Here is a 13,485-nt window from a genome sequence, read left to right on the forward strand (position 1 = left end):
TATGCATCAGTACACGCTAAAGGTGGTGCTGGGGCCAGATGATCTCCTTGTTGGTGTTAAATCGGAGGACAATTTCATCTATCCCGACGGTGAACTGTTCAGTGTCATCATGAAGCTTATGAATTTCAGGATTGTAAGACAACCACTTGGGAAGGACTTCTTTGGAGCTGTGCTGGACAATGGAACCATCACGGGAATCACAAAGCAATTGGAGCACAATGAGCTGGACATCGTTGGGAATTCTCGACTCATGACAGACTTGGGTAAGTTTTAGTTGAATCAATGCAGTTTAAATATTCATATTATAAATCAATTTATAGGTACAAACAACACGCTTTACTTATATCCGTACATCATCGCCAAAAGTGTATTTCTGATGAAGAAGCAAATTCCCAGAGACAAACGTCTGTCCGTGATAATTTGGCAAGATTATGCTTTTCCACTCAATTACTTTCACTTCCTAGTTTTTCTTCTCTCTATCATTTTTCTTGCATTCACCGAAATATTCTACCAATGGAAAATGTGCAATATTCACCTGAAAATGAATCAAATGGCAGCGATTTGTATGGATTCAGCAACGTTAATTTATGGATTTTTAGAGGAATCTTCAGTGCCTCTCAATAAGTGGTCAAAGATTTATCAAAGACTCTTCTTGGGCGGTATTATCTTATACTCCATGTTGCTCACGAATGTCTTCAAGGGAACTATCGTCAAAGAGTTGAGCATTAGCTTCGAATCCACTGATCCACTGCTTGTGAATGAAATTCTAGAATCAGATAATGGTATTGTTTATGACGAGAGTATTCACAATGTCTACAGAAAATACATGAATGATCCCGAATTGATCATAAATAAATTGAGTAAGCGTCGTGTCTTCTGTGATGATGACTTGGTGACTTGCTTTTGGAGCCTCTTGAAGCACAACAGAATAATGATTATCAGGGAGAATTATGCCAAAAATGCAAGAGCCAAATTTTGGAATAATAACACCGGAACTGATCTCTTTCACATTGTTCCTGAAATCCCTTTCTCTTACTTTTCTTCAATAACCGTAAATAAAGGATCTCCGTATGTGACAAAACTGAACAAAATCATCATCCGGTGCACCGAAGCTGGGATTATAAATCATGGCCTGGCCACTGCTGAGCACTCACTAATTTTAAGGCAGCTGAGACGATATCGCATCGGACAATTTGTCTCAGAAGACACCAAGAATCCTATTAACTTGAATAATATCGAAATTGTCTTTCTCGTCTTCTTGGTGATGCAATTTTTCAGCACTCTTGTTTTTATATGTGAAATCATAGTGCATAATTTATTGAAATAAATTTCTTCACATTAATATTCATCCTCTGGTGACATAATTTGTCCTGAACATGGATGATGTCGCACACCGAAGGAGAATGCCTTGGCTGAGGATTTGAATGAGGGAAAATATTTGGGCCCAGGTGTGGATTTGTCACCGTGAATTCCATCTCTGCGGAATTTCATTGACACTTTTGGGGCGCTCGGTCGGAATATCTCCAAATTTGGGGCCGGATATTCAGCAGGACTCGGCATTTTTGTCTTCCGTTTCATGGGCAGACGCCTTGCTCTGAAAGCAACAAGGAAAGCACGATGTTTTCACAAGGCCATTAGGTGTCGAAAAATCATTAAACTTACAGAGAAAATGATGGTGTTGAGGATTTTCCAGTGTTGGGATTGAAGGCATATTTCGGTCCGGGAGATTTATCAACAGAGAATTGCTTGGTTCTGCCAGATATGCTGAACGCAGGAGGAGATTTCCTAGTCAGTCGGTCATTGATCGAATATACCGGACCGGGACTGTGAGCTCCTTCGCTGACAGTGTTTCTTCGTCCTGCAATGCTAAACTTGGGAGCTTCCTGCTTTCCAAACCTTGTAATGTTGCTACTATCCATTCCCAGAGGCATTTGGGCAGCGCGTCCGATCATCTTTTCTGGCTTCTTCTTCGTGCCAAAGGAGAACATGGGTTTCCTATTGAATCTCAAATCGTGCCCATCGTATCCCACAGTCGTTGGAAGAGCGTAAAACCTACCCAAATTGTTATTGGTGCACATTTTTCACGTGGAATTTTCAGAGAGAATCAACCAAAATCACGAAAAAAAATTCAAGTGAGAAGAATGAAGTGAAAAATTTGTTTCCCTATGCTTGCTGGAAATTTGTAACAATTCAGTGAACTCACGATTTCAGCATCTGTTGGCGCGATTCATTGATTAAAGAGGATGGCACAGAAAGGCGGCTGCCAACCACTGATAAGTGATTGGTCGCTGGCGTGGAAAATTATCCGTATAGAATGGAAATTGAGCTTCATGTCGCTTTGCAGACATGCTTTCAAATAATCGCAATTCACTTAATTTATTATTATCCGCCTTGAGCATGAATCAGTGGGAATTTGGAGAAGGGGTTAAGCTGGGTGAGGGGATGTATAATTCCATATGTTTCTGCCTTTCCCACCCACGAATCTCAATCGATTGAGTTGTAGAAGCGCTTGTAGTCATGATTTGCGTCCTCTCCTGTGTTCAGCAGAACGTCCTTTGACTTTATGAGAGTGCCCTGAGTACATAGAACAAGTGGAGTACATAAAAAGAGCGCTCATATGGCGCTTGACTAAAAATAGAACTCACCTGCAAATTTATCCGTGAGGTGATGAACAGCAAAATTGGTCCATAGAGACAATTTATTGAGCCCATCGATCGCATGAGCCACGGGAAGCCCAGCACTTTCGCCAACTCACCTCCCAGCAGCGGTCCGAAGGAGTAGGCCAGACTAACGGCCATTTGCTGGATAGCGTAGATGGCACCGTAGTTGGAGAAGGACTCTCCGGCGGCGCCCTCAAAATCGCCGTACTTCTGGTCAACGTAAGTGGCGAGGAAGGGCACCAAAGCAGCATCGAGTATGCCAATTCCCAAACCCAGGCCGAAATGGGGCAACATTAGGCTCCACACTGAGGACGCACTGGGAATCTGAAGATTTCTCAGTCAATCACCGGTCAATGAGTGCTGAAATGAACTCACCAGGATTGAAGAGAGTCCAACTAGGATGAGAGCGAAGACAGAAATCTTGATTTGGCCAATTTGATAGGCCACTTTGCCAAAGAAGTTCGTCCCCAAGAGATATCCTACCGAGTCGGGTATGAACACAGTCCCCAGTTGCCACTTCTGCAATTTGCCAAATTATAAGAATTGACGCTGAAATGAAACTATATATGCCTCACTTTCGGGTTGAGGTTGGTCAGCAGCCATATGGGAAGACATGGCTCAAGAATTGCCATCGTACTGGTGGATATGCAAATGGCCAGGACTACCATGAAAACCACCACATCGGTGAGCAGCGGCCACCAGGTTGCCGTGTTGTTGTCCGATGAGTCCTCCAGGTTCTCCACTGGCACTATGAGCTCCAAGAATTTGCACTGCAGCAGCAAATCCACACCGATGAAGATTGAAACTATGTAGAAAGGAGCGGCTTTGCCCACAAAGTCGTACAAACAACCTCCGACTGGATATCCAACGAGGACCTGATAGGGAAAGATGCATAGCAGTGACTTGAGGGATGAATGGGCCATAAACTCACCCCGAGAGCCACACTTCCCAGCACAATTCCCATAATCCTAGAACGCTTGTCCTCTTCGGGATACAGTTGGGCCACGAGACTCATTCCACAGACGCCTATGCAGGCTGATCCTATGCCCTGAACAGCCCTGGCGAACACCAGACTGATGTAATTATCTCCGATAGCGAACACTAAAGCAGCCAGCAAGATATTGAACGTCCCGAACACTATTGGGATGCGATATCCAAACTTTGCCGTCGATCCACCGACAATTGGGTTGAAAATCAACTGAACCAGAGCCTTAACGGCCAGGAGGATGCCGATAGAGACATTTTCCTCGTCGAGATTCACCTTCCTGGCCGTGGCCGCCGTGGCGAGACTGATTTGGGTGAGATTGACCACATTGGATCCGGCCAGCGGGTGCTTTCTCAGCATATTGGGGACGTAGTGCAGGTCAAAGGTCTTCGTGTAGAGCATCCCATTTGGCACATTGAAGGTGGAAATGTTCTCAGGCAGACTCACATCGCTGGATTGGGCGAGAAAATCTGGCAAGATGGGAACTGCGAAGAGCAAATGTGAGCTTTTATCGTGACACAAACAACAATTTTCACCTCACCAATCACAGTCAGAAGGACGTTGTCCAGGAAGAGAGATATATACACGAGAGCCGTGACGAAATCTCGCGATTCCCGCACGCGAGTCTTCATCTTCAGCTGCTCCAGCTCCCTTTTCGTGTCACTGTTATCCTTGTAGCTGAGAATAAGGACGTGTTTCCCACTCATCAATGTCCTAAAACTGCACTGCCTTAATCGATTTGCCTCACAATATGTCGACCCACTTCACCACCGTGACTCCGAGCAACAAGTGTCCATCTATGAGCACAACAAGTGGAAATCTGAGAGTTCGCTGAGCATTTTCACGCATTTTATATTTTCCTCCCTATACTGTCTTTCGCGCCGATTCCCTTGACAATGTGTTCATTCGTGCAAAAGTGCTCTGCAACACCGCAGTGAGGAGCGAAAGTGAGGCTGTGTACGTTTGAAAAGACTGTGCGATTTGATGCGTCTTTTACCCTTCTTTATTATTCAATTAGATTTACTATGTATAATGGTGTATAATATTGAGATTCATCAACTGAAAAAGTTCAACAGAATTAAAGTTCTAATCTCCACTTCTCTCTCTCTCTCTGTCGTTCTCACCCGTTTCTCATCTTTCAAATATAGGAATTGTGTGGACTCTTTAGCACAATATTTCAACAAAACTAAATGCATTATTATTACTCTCATGTTGTAGATTTTCAAATATTTTAAGATCATCCTCTCACTCTCTCTCAATTTTATTTTATTCTCCTCTCATCCACCCATATTTTACAGAGTATTTTTCATCGCATAGTTTCCTTACAATACTTATGTAATTCATGAGGCACCGCATTTGATTAAATATCAGATTTTTTTTTTCATTTGCTTCTCGTGACATATTATATATTCAAATTATGCACAATTAAACTGGAAAAAAGTACTTGACAGGCAGATTAGAAGGAATTTAATAATGATTGATCACGCGAAATATTGAATATTTTGTCATATTTCTACTGGATTTCTTTCTTTCTAAATCTATATTAACAGTTAAAACCGTTTTCTATTTTCTTTGACATCATTATTTTCATTTTAAAGCAACATGACTAAGTTTTCTTCTTCTTCTCCCTCTCTTTCTCTCTCTTTCTTGTGTGTATTGTTATGTAAATTATTATTTATCATGTAGTTTAAGAAGTTTGAGCTTTGTGCTATCATTTTCGCTAGGGCCTAGCAAATAAATCCATGTTAACTTAGAGAAAGTAGTAAATTCAGTCAATATGATTACATGTAAACTTCAATGCAGGATTCTTAAATGTCTTCTTCTACAATCTATCAATAGCACTATTAACTACTATTACTGAGTATAACGTAATTGTATTTATGTATATCGTAGTGAAAAAAATTAGAGATTAACAACTATACATAATGTATCTACATAAAAACACCTAAATCTCTTAAAATTAAAAGACAAAATGATAGGAAACAATGTACAATGATGAGAAATGAGGAAATCCTTGGGACGGCAACAAGAATTCATGTTATTCTTCCAATACAATAATTTCTTTTTCTTCATATATGTCTTTTTTTGTATATGTAATTCAAATTTCAACAATTCAATTTATTATCTAAAAATTTCAGAACGACTTTTAATGTTTTTTTTTCACTTCACTATAATCATATTGCATATTATATTTCTAAATTCTTTGCAATTATTACTTCACATGTGTTGGAGGGAAGCTTAATGATGAATGCAATTCATCGTGGAATGCCAAAAAGTGGGTTTTATAATCGTAATGTTTTTCTTTCCTTTCTTTATCCTTCAAGTATAGAAATATATATATTTTTTTTTTCATTTTCTTGTGTCCTTCAATTCACTATCACCTACGAATTTTTACGGTAAATAAAAAGGTGGGCTTCAAATGGACCAAAATTGGTTAATGCTCACGTATCGTCTCTAACTTCTTCCGAAAACTCTCTAGTAAGTTCACTAGTGTGAGACAAAAGCCACGACTTGCCGGAATTAATGGAAAATCAGGTTTGGCTACGTCCAATTTTGCAGGATCTAAGGCAGAAAAGTTGTTAGGAATCAAAGCTGCAGGCACTTTTTTTATACTGCATTAAAGTCTGCACTTTTTACTCACCAACTTTAGCCGTTGATTTTTCAATCTCCATGGACAAATCCAGCCAACTCTTAATTCTCTCGTACATGGCGAAACCTTTTTCTTCAAAATGCCGCACAATTTGCTCCTTGAAGATCGCTGGCGGTGAACACATTAGTTTTGTCATTGACTGCACCAGCTTTATGACTGCCATCTCATTGTACATTCGCGAATTCTCCATGCCTTGTTGGGTGCCTTCAAGAAGATTGACTTCACTTTAACAATTTCACCCTTATTTAACCATTTCTGTGTACTCACCCTTCTGCTTCTCATATCCGGCTTCGTTATAGTAAGGCTCAGCAACCAGGATTAATCCTTGAATTGACACAATCACTTGCAGAAGCGAACTATCAGGGCCCCACGTTTCAGATCCACGTCCTGACCACGTGCCCAGCAATGAGACGCAAACTTTCCCATCCTCGTACAGATTGGGATTGAGACGGTCTGAGCAGTAGCTGATGTAGTAGCAGAGTGGCGGCATTAGAGGATACTCATCGCTCAGTTGGATGTCAAATAAGAACATTCCGTCTTCGTAGGGTGTGTTCTTCGGACCCTCAATCATCACACTGAAGAGATCAACTCTGTCCTCGAAGGCCCTGCAAATTGAGAAGAATATTGCAGAGCTCTGTTTGTCATCAAGCCAAAGACAACCCGAACTTACCGCACCCAAACGCCTGAAGGCAGTGCTGTCCTCAGCAACTTGTGCTCTCTCTGGACAGCCCGGAAGAACTGCTGAGGATTCGTGGGATGGAAAATAGTCAGATGGTACTTGTGCGTGTTTGGTGCAGAATCGAGGATGACAAAGCAATCAGAAGGCACCGGGACTGTTGACATTGCAGTCACTTCACTATCGCTCATCGAACAGTTCAGATCTTCAACCGCAACCATTGATTCATCACAGGAAATCTCCCCATCCAGACTTGCTTGAGTGACAACATCGTTTCCTGGCATACAAATTTCGCACTCCTCGACGATCACTTCGCTGAGACCATTCGCGGGTTGACTGAAGCGGTTGTTCATCTAAAGGAGAAACATAAATAGCGATAATTTGTGGAAATTGATAGGAAAAGAAGCATCTTCTTGGGACTCACTTCTTGCAATGCAATGACCAGTTTAGCTTTTAGCAGAGCGCAAAGCTTGGCGCACACAAAATCTGGCACTTCATCCACCAACTCAATGCTGGTGCAGGACTGAGACTTGAGATCATCGTCCGTCTTGAGGAAACCATTGGCTGAAAGGGTGAGATCGTTGTAAGAACTGACGCACGTGTCAATAGAGCTGCCACCCTCGGCGCCCTCAGTCCGAGAAAAGGCTCCCGAATCATGAAACTCCTTCATCCGCCCACTGTGACTGGCAGACAGCTTTGGTTCCTGCATGGCCATGTCGATGTTGGTCACCACACAGCTGATGAGCTTCGTGTGGTAATCGTGCTCACTGGAATCCCAGTTCTCTGCAGACGACGAGAGATGACTGGCATTCTTCATTGGCGACCCTGACATACGACTCGTGTCCACACCCGAAGATCCCAGAGATTTGCTGGTTGAGCTGAAGCTGCTGCAGTCATCGTGGCTCTGTGACTGTGACTTAGCCGCTTGCAAGGAGTTCTTCTTCATCACGGGAATCTGAGGCAACTCTTCCCTGGGCATTGGACTCAGTATCTCAGCCACTCCGACACTCTTTGGCGGTGAAGATGGTGTAAATAGTCTGTTGACCTGATCTTGCACGCGCTCAGCCGTAGAACTTCCACGGCGAACCCTTTCCAAGAGGCCCATGAAGTGACTCTCATGGAAGAAAGTGGTCTTCATGAGACGATCCAGGAAGCGACACTTCTTGTACACACCCAAAAGAGTTCGCATGACCGATTGATTCTGCAGCGCGGGATTCATGTTGAAGAGCTCCTCCAGGCGTGCCATTGCGATGCGGGCACGCTCCAGATTGTGGACGAGTTTTGGCTTGGAGATTTCATTCATGGGAGAGCCACCCAATTCGCTCACCTCGCTCTCTGTCTCCCAGGAATTCTCCGAGTCGTCATTGTCCCACAGCGCGCTGCCCGTCTCGTACTGTCCCACCTCGAAGAGATCCTGCGGCCAGCACATGCTCTGGTGTCCATCCACCCACCACACTTTCACACGCCCTTCCGGATAGTTGTCCACCACCTGGCCCGCCGTGCACGTCGCATCCTCGCCCACAAAATTCGCCACGCGGATGACAATCGTGCCGGGCCGATACTGGAAGTCCGGGTGGTCTTTCAGATCGTACACGCTGACCTCGGATTCACCCATGTACTTGGGCGTGGGCTCCTCTACGCACGTGTACGTGCGGAACCACTTCACGCGCGCGGTGCGTCCAAAGTGATCCACAGTCTGGATCACGCCGTAGTCCCGCCGGTAGATCTCGTCGTTCTCATTCCCGGACAGCACGAAGTCACCGGGGAAGAACTCGTGGTCGTCGAGGTAGTGAATAGGGTAGAGTTGTGTGGATGGAATGCCGTGCTCGATGGTGCCGTCCTGCCACACCACCGTCACCGTGCTGTACACCACCAGAGCCTCCGTGACGCGATCCTGCCCCACCTGCGGCACTTGCGCCTCCACGGCCGGCGTGGTGCGACGCTTCCGGAAGCGCTTCAGCTTCTTCGCCAGCAGCGGAGAGCGCTTCGGGCTGCCCTTGGGCGTATTGCTGGAGCACGAGGATAGCGTGGTGACACTCTCACTGTCCGACCGTGAGTCTGTCTCTTCGTTGTCCGTCTGCCACTCGTCACATGGCACGGCAGTCTCATTTCTCTCCTTCGCGTCCGGGCACAACTTGCTCCTATCACATTCAATAACGGTGTTTGTCGTATTATCTAAATCACATTCGGTTGTAGTTAGTTTAACTGTATCACATGGCCGCTGCAGTCTGACCTCGTCCCGTCTCTGCTGCTGCTGGATGATCTTGAACTTGCCACACTGCTCGCGCTTCCACTGCGACTTCCGCACTATTGCGTCTCCCTCGGCGATCTTCAGGTGGCTCTTGTCGTTGATCTGCAGCATGCACGACTCGAAGAGATTCAGCCGCTTCAGGCGCTTCAGGTCCTCGCCAGTGACATAGCGCTTCGGCTGTTGAATCCCGGCGACGCCGTTCTCCTCGCTCAACGCCTTGCACTGCCAGTTCACCAGCACGCCCTCGAGCTCCACCGTCTGCACCACGAACTTCCGATCGCACGTCTTGTGCTTCCGGCTCGAGCGCATCTCGTGCGATGTCACCAGCCACTTGGCGTTGTCCAGCGCGCTCACGGGACCCGTGAGCACCTGGCCTGGGTAGAAGAGCGTGCTGGAGAACAAGCCATTCCTGCCTTTGCTCTCGGCATCCTTCAGTGGACAGTAGTCCGGCTCTGGGCGCATCTCGAGCACTGATCCACAAGCAGACCTGCCATTGAGAATGACAAATTTAAGTGCAACAACCCAGATTTCTAAACCCCAGGGAATCGTGTTCTTGGCACCGAAAATGCTGAGAAAATCAATGACGGCGCCTTAAATCTCATGCAACTCACCTCAGCACCAACTTCTCGTTCACGGACTTCGTGCTGCCCACCCACGAGTCCAGGCACACAGCATTGTCCCGGAACACCGTCACCAGTGGCCGGAGTCGCTCCGCGTTGATGTTCTTGATGACAAAGCGCGACCCCACGACCTTAACATCCGCCCGGACGGAGATTTCCTGGCAGTAGCCATGCTGGGTGTCTTTGCCCGGCACCAACCGCCTCACCACGTCGCCCGGCATCAGTGTTCTGTCCGCGAGGCCCACCTGAAACGACCCGGAAAGCCTCAGTCGCAAGAGAAACTTGAAGACTCCTCCCATCGTCAAAAATTCATCAGGAAATTACATAACTGCGCACCCACGCAGCCCGGCTCCGCACTCACCTGGCTCTCGTTGAGCACCTGCTCCTTGCCGTCCGGATGCCAGATGATCCGCACCTCGCCCTTGGTCAAGGCAAACTCCTCCGTGTCTGACGGAGTGCCCTCGAAGTTCTCCATCACGAGGCCAAACTTCACGCGGCCACGATGATCAATCCGGTACACCTCGTCCTCATAGAAGTAGAGGTTGTTCGTCGCATCGCCGTGAGCCATCTTTTGCCTGGATTTATCGTCAGTTTTTGCACAAATAAAACATTAGATTTTTCTGCAATTTTTCAATGAAAATGTGATGCACGACTTTGACGTTTTGCCCCAACTAACCCTATACAGAATCTGTTCTGGAATTCCTTCGAGGATTCATACGGACTCTAGCGGCGCCAGCTAGAACTTCTCTCAGAACTTTTCATAGGAAAATGAGAAACTGTGCATTTACAATTGTACCAATTTGAACAATTCTTCAATTGTCCAGTTTGATGATACAAGAATGCCTGCAAATTAGATTCTAATTTGATGGCAATATCCTATTTATATTCATTTGTTACAGAGTGTCATACGAATTGTCCAGAGAATGTCCAATGTTTCATAACAGTTCTTTATGTGGATGTTTTATAGTGAAACGTCAAGTTGTGAGAGGCTTTCTGTGAGAAAAGCATCTGATTTTTCCGGGTTATTTTTCACACATTTCCTGGACACTTTTCCGGCCGCTTCACTGCCACATCCATTCGTCACAATGTCTAGCAGTGCAGGAAGTTCACAGAATGATGAGCACTTTGACGATTTCTACACAGAGGTAATGTTTTACTTGGCCCTGTGCGGAGAGTTTGTTTACATTATTTAACACCCTTCTTTTGCCCTTCCGGGATGCTGCTGGCCGGAAATGGGCGTTGCAGGTGAAGGAGATTGAGCGTCGGGACTCTGTGCTGACGAGTAAGCAGCAGATTGAGCGTCTTCTGCGTCCCGGATCCACATATTTCAACCTCAATCCATTTGAGGTGCTGCAAGTGGAGCCCGAAACGCCTGTGGAGCAGATCAAGAAGAAGTACCGGAGCCTGTCGATTCTGGTGCATCCGGACAAAAATCAGGAGAACTTAGACAGAGCGCAGCAGGCGTTCGAGATAGTTTGCAAGGCGTGGAAGACGCTGGAGAGCGACGTGACGAGGAAGAAGTGCTTGGATGTCTACGAGGAGGCCAAAGATCGCACAGATCACATGGTGAGCATTCTGGCGGGATGATTGTCGAGGATGTTTTAATATGGAGTGTGTTGTTGCAGATTGCAGAGAAGCGGAAAAAGATGAAGAAGGAGGGACGCGGAGATTTGGCCATTCCTGAGGATGATCCCAGCAAGTACAAGCATGCTGTGTATGTCATGACAATGAAGCTGTTCGCGGACATGGAGCGTCGCCGACAGCAGCTGGAGACGCGCGACCAGGAGGAGCGCAAGCGCAAGAGGGAGGCGGAAATTGAGGAGGAGGAGCGGATCAAGCAGGATCGCCTGTGGCAAAAGTCCTGGGAGGAGTCACGGCAGAGCCGCGTGGACAGTTGGCATAGTTTTCAGGCGGGCACGTCTTCGTCGAAGAAAAAGAAGAAGATCAAGAAACCCACGGAGTTCAATCCACCGAAACTGAAGCCGGAATCGCGATAAGGCCGGTGAGGAGTCGCAAATCAACGCACATCACCAATAGATTGGTCAGGACTTTTTCATTTCCGCGAGGGAAATCCTCGCACATCATTCTCAGCGCAGCATAGAACCCGATAATCTCAGAATACAATTTGCAAATGCATTCAATTCTATTCATGTTCTATTATTACTGCTCACTGGTGTTGTTTTGCACATTTTGCAGTAATTTTCGCAAATTCGGCAGGAAATGCGTTTTCGCGGGAAGTTGCCATAAAAAATGCTACATACTTTATGGCGATATATCGAACAAATCCGGCGAAATGTCAGTTTCACATGTTTCCCAACGCGGTTTGCTACACTCTTCCTCTCTATAATTGTATATTTTCCCTATTTCCTTCCCTGAATTTTGCGTGGAATCTTGCAACTTTGACCTAGTCTAATGGCGTCTCACGTACGGAGGGTGAATCTAGCTCACATGTACGCGAACATGGAGCCAGAGCCGGATGACGCTGAACTCCCAACAAACACCCAATTTCCGCAACTAAACACCCGGGAATACAACCTGAGGATGAATAATCCAGCGGAAAGTACAGCGTTCCAGGAGTTTCATGAGTGCCTGGACATCAATGAAGCGGGTCACGTAGTTGTTGCCATCAATGATTACCGCTCACGCTTCTGGGTGGGTCACTTTTGGGCCTACAAGGATCTTCAGGACTTCCTGGAGAGGGAGAAAATGCCTCCGAACATGCAGAAACCCATAACCAGGGCTCCAATTAATGTCATCAAGCTCTTTGATGATCATCTGGTGAGTGGAAAAGTGAGTGTTTTCTCTGGGGAAAGGCATCAATTTGAGGTGAATTTGCAGGTTTTCCTCGGCAGGGCAACGGGAACGGTGGAGGTTTGGTCACTCAGTTCGTCCATGCAGGAGTGTTTGGTGGACTATAGGAATGAACATGTGGGATCCGTCCAGGAGATCGACTTCTTCTCCAAAACTCAGGCCGTGTCTGTGGATAATGAGGCGTGCATTAAGGTAATTCGCTATATTTTCATCCTCATCGACAATTATTAAGAATTCTCATTGTCTTCCTTCATTAATATCACATTAGATCTGGGATGTGAACTACATGCAAGCCCGCACGTCCAACACATTCCGCTACGCCCACGGCAATGCCATTACTGGTGTCTCTGTTCGTCCTGGATCTGAAGATACCTTTGCAACAGTGGCCAGAGATAAGAGTGCACTTCTCTGGGATCTGCGGATCATGGGAAAGCCTGCCAGTGGACTCTTGCAGAACCACAGCGAGGCATTGATGGCGATTTCGTGGATTCTGGAGGAAGAGGGCAGTTTTGTGGTGAAATTGGGCGACGCAGCCGGCTCAGTGCTCACCGTGGACACGCGAAAGCCCAACGAAATTGTCCAGGAGATTTCTGCATTCCAGCAATCTGTGAAGCGAATCAGGAGAACGAAGGGAAAGTACGCAGTTTGTGGTCACACGAATGCTTTCAAAGTGTTCCAAAATAACGATCAACTGCTCTATGAGGACTCCTCGAGTCTGGACTTCGTGCGTGACGTCGCCTTTCACGGGAATAAAGTGGTGAGTCTGTCCTGGGACGGGAAAATTGTCGATAAAGATGTTTAGAGAATAAATTGAACGTTTTATATGCAACGA

The 13,485-nt window shown here is 46.1% G+C and overlaps 5 protein-coding genes across 6 annotated transcripts; 2 read left to right on the forward strand and 3 right to left on the reverse strand.

Annotated features, from left to right (window-relative positions):
• Positions 1-1,264: 1,264 nt before the first annotated feature.
• Positions 1,265-2,078, reverse strand: LOC132264661 (outer dense fiber protein 3-B). 2 transcript variants are annotated; one of them, XM_059764934.1, is made up of 3 exons: positions 2,057-2,074; positions 1,663-1,995; positions 1,265-1,594 (listed from the first exon to the last, which is right to left on the reverse strand). In XM_059764934.1, exons 2-3 carry the CDS (start codon positions 1,986-1,988, stop codon positions 1,339-1,341), a joined length of 582 nt encoding a protein of 193 aa, XP_059620917.1. In that variant the 5' UTR covers positions 1,989-1,995; positions 2,057-2,074; the 3' UTR covers positions 1,265-1,338. The 2 variants fall into 2 exon arrangements, with proteins under 2 accessions (XP_059620917.1, XP_059620916.1); XM_059764933.1 differs by having other exon boundaries at positions 1,663-2,078.
• A 355-nt stretch (positions 2,079-2,433) lies between these two features.
• LOC132264854 (synaptic vesicular amine transporter) lies at positions 2,434-4,494 on the reverse strand. The gene is made up of 7 exons (XM_059765186.1): positions 4,394-4,494; positions 4,187-4,323; positions 3,592-4,130; positions 3,236-3,535; positions 3,036-3,179; positions 2,646-2,984; positions 2,434-2,574 (listed from the first exon to the last, which is right to left on the reverse strand). The coding sequence occupies exons 1-7, from the start codon at positions 4,492-4,494 to the stop codon at positions 2,485-2,487; spliced, it is 1,650 nt and encodes a 549-aa protein (XP_059621169.1). The 3' UTR covers positions 2,434-2,484.
• A 287-nt stretch (positions 4,495-4,781) lies between these two features.
• On the reverse strand, positions 4,782-10,519 carry LOC132264814 ((E3-independent) E2 ubiquitin-conjugating enzyme). Its single transcript, XM_059765141.1, has 7 exons — positions 10,204-10,519; positions 9,834-10,087; positions 7,396-9,709; positions 6,966-7,324; positions 6,563-6,900; positions 6,287-6,499; positions 4,782-6,207 (listed from the first exon to the last, which is right to left on the reverse strand). The coding sequence occupies exons 1-7, from the start codon at positions 10,408-10,410 to the stop codon at positions 6,080-6,082; spliced, it is 3,813 nt and encodes a 1,270-aa protein (XP_059621124.1). The 5' UTR covers positions 10,411-10,519; the 3' UTR covers positions 4,782-6,079.
• Positions 10,520-10,821: 302 nt separating this feature from the next.
• LOC132264588 (dnaJ homolog subfamily C member 8) lies at positions 10,822-11,953 on the forward strand. The gene is made up of 3 exons (XM_059764836.1): positions 10,822-10,987; positions 11,088-11,408; positions 11,468-11,953. The coding sequence occupies exons 1-3, from the start codon at positions 10,928-10,930 to the stop codon at positions 11,837-11,839; spliced, it is 753 nt and encodes a 250-aa protein (XP_059620819.1). The 5' UTR covers positions 10,822-10,927; the 3' UTR covers positions 11,840-11,953.
• Positions 11,954-12,146: 193 nt separating this feature from the next.
• On the forward strand, positions 12,147-13,455 carry LOC132265450 (methylosome protein WDR77-like). Its single transcript, XM_059766153.1, has 3 exons — positions 12,147-12,620; positions 12,681-12,845; positions 12,922-13,455. Exons 1-3 carry the CDS (start codon positions 12,255-12,257, stop codon positions 13,453-13,455), a joined length of 1,065 nt encoding a protein of 354 aa, XP_059622136.1. The 5' UTR covers positions 12,147-12,254.
• The last annotated feature ends 30 nt before the right edge of the window (positions 13,456-13,485 follow it).

Source organism: Phlebotomus argentipes, unplaced genomic scaffold, assembly GCF_947086385.1.
Source record: "Phlebotomus argentipes unplaced genomic scaffold, Phlebotomus argentipes genome assembly contig_2, whole genome shotgun sequence".
Taxonomy (NCBI): domain Eukaryota; kingdom Metazoa; phylum Arthropoda; class Insecta; order Diptera; family Psychodidae; genus Phlebotomus; species Phlebotomus argentipes.

Bases quoted from the DNA above. Each gene is read 5' to 3' on its own strand.
- LOC132264661 (XM_059764933.1), bottom strand. From the start codon at position 2,078: ATGTGCACCAATAACAATTTGGGTAGGTTTTACGCTCTTCCAACGACT. The intron at 1,595-1,662 runs GTAAGTTTAATG...TGTTGCTTTCAG, and splicing joins TCAACACCATCATTTTCTCT to AGCAAGGCGTCTGCCCATGA.
- LOC132264854 (XM_059765186.1), bottom strand. From the start codon at position 4,494: ATGCGTGAAAATGCTCAGCGAACTCTCAGATTTCCACTTGTTGTGCTC. The intron at 3,536-3,591 runs GTGAGTTTATGG...TTTCCCTATCAG, and splicing joins TGGGAAGTGTGGCTCTCGGG to GTCCTCGTTGGATATCCAGT. The intron at 2,575-2,645 runs GTGAGTTCTATT...CTATGTACTCAG, and splicing joins CCTCACGGATAAATTTGCAG to GGCACTCTCATAAAGTCAAA.
- LOC132264814 (XM_059765141.1), bottom strand. From the start codon at position 10,410: ATGGCTCACGGCGATGCGACGAACAACCTCTACTTCTATGAGGACGAG. The intron at 10,088-10,203 runs GTGAGTGCGGAG...GGGTCGTTTCAG, and splicing joins AGGTGCTCAACGAGAGCCAG to GTGGGCCTCGCGGACAGAAC. The intron at 7,325-7,395 runs GTGAGTCCCAAG...TTTCTCCTTTAG, and splicing joins TGGTCATTGCATTGCAAGAA to ATGAACAACCGCTTCAGTCA.
- LOC132264588 (XM_059764836.1), top strand. From the start codon at position 10,928: ATGTCTAGCAGTGCAGGAAGTTCACAGAATGATGAGCACTTTGACGAT. The intron at 10,988-11,087 runs GTAATGTTTTAC...TGGGCGTTGCAG, and splicing joins TTGACGATTTCTACACAGAG to GTGAAGGAGATTGAGCGTCG. The intron at 11,409-11,467 runs GTGAGCATTCTG...GTGTTGTTGCAG, and splicing joins AAGATCGCACAGATCACATG to ATTGCAGAGAAGCGGAAAAA.
- LOC132265450 (XM_059766153.1), top strand. From the start codon at position 12,255: ATGGCGTCTCACGTACGGAGGGTGAATCTAGCTCACATGTACGCGAAC. The intron at 12,621-12,680 runs GTGAGTGGAAAA...GTGAATTTGCAG, and splicing joins AGCTCTTTGATGATCATCTG to GTTTTCCTCGGCAGGGCAAC. The intron at 12,846-12,921 runs GTAATTCGCTAT...ATATCACATTAG, and splicing joins ATAATGAGGCGTGCATTAAG to ATCTGGGATGTGAACTACAT.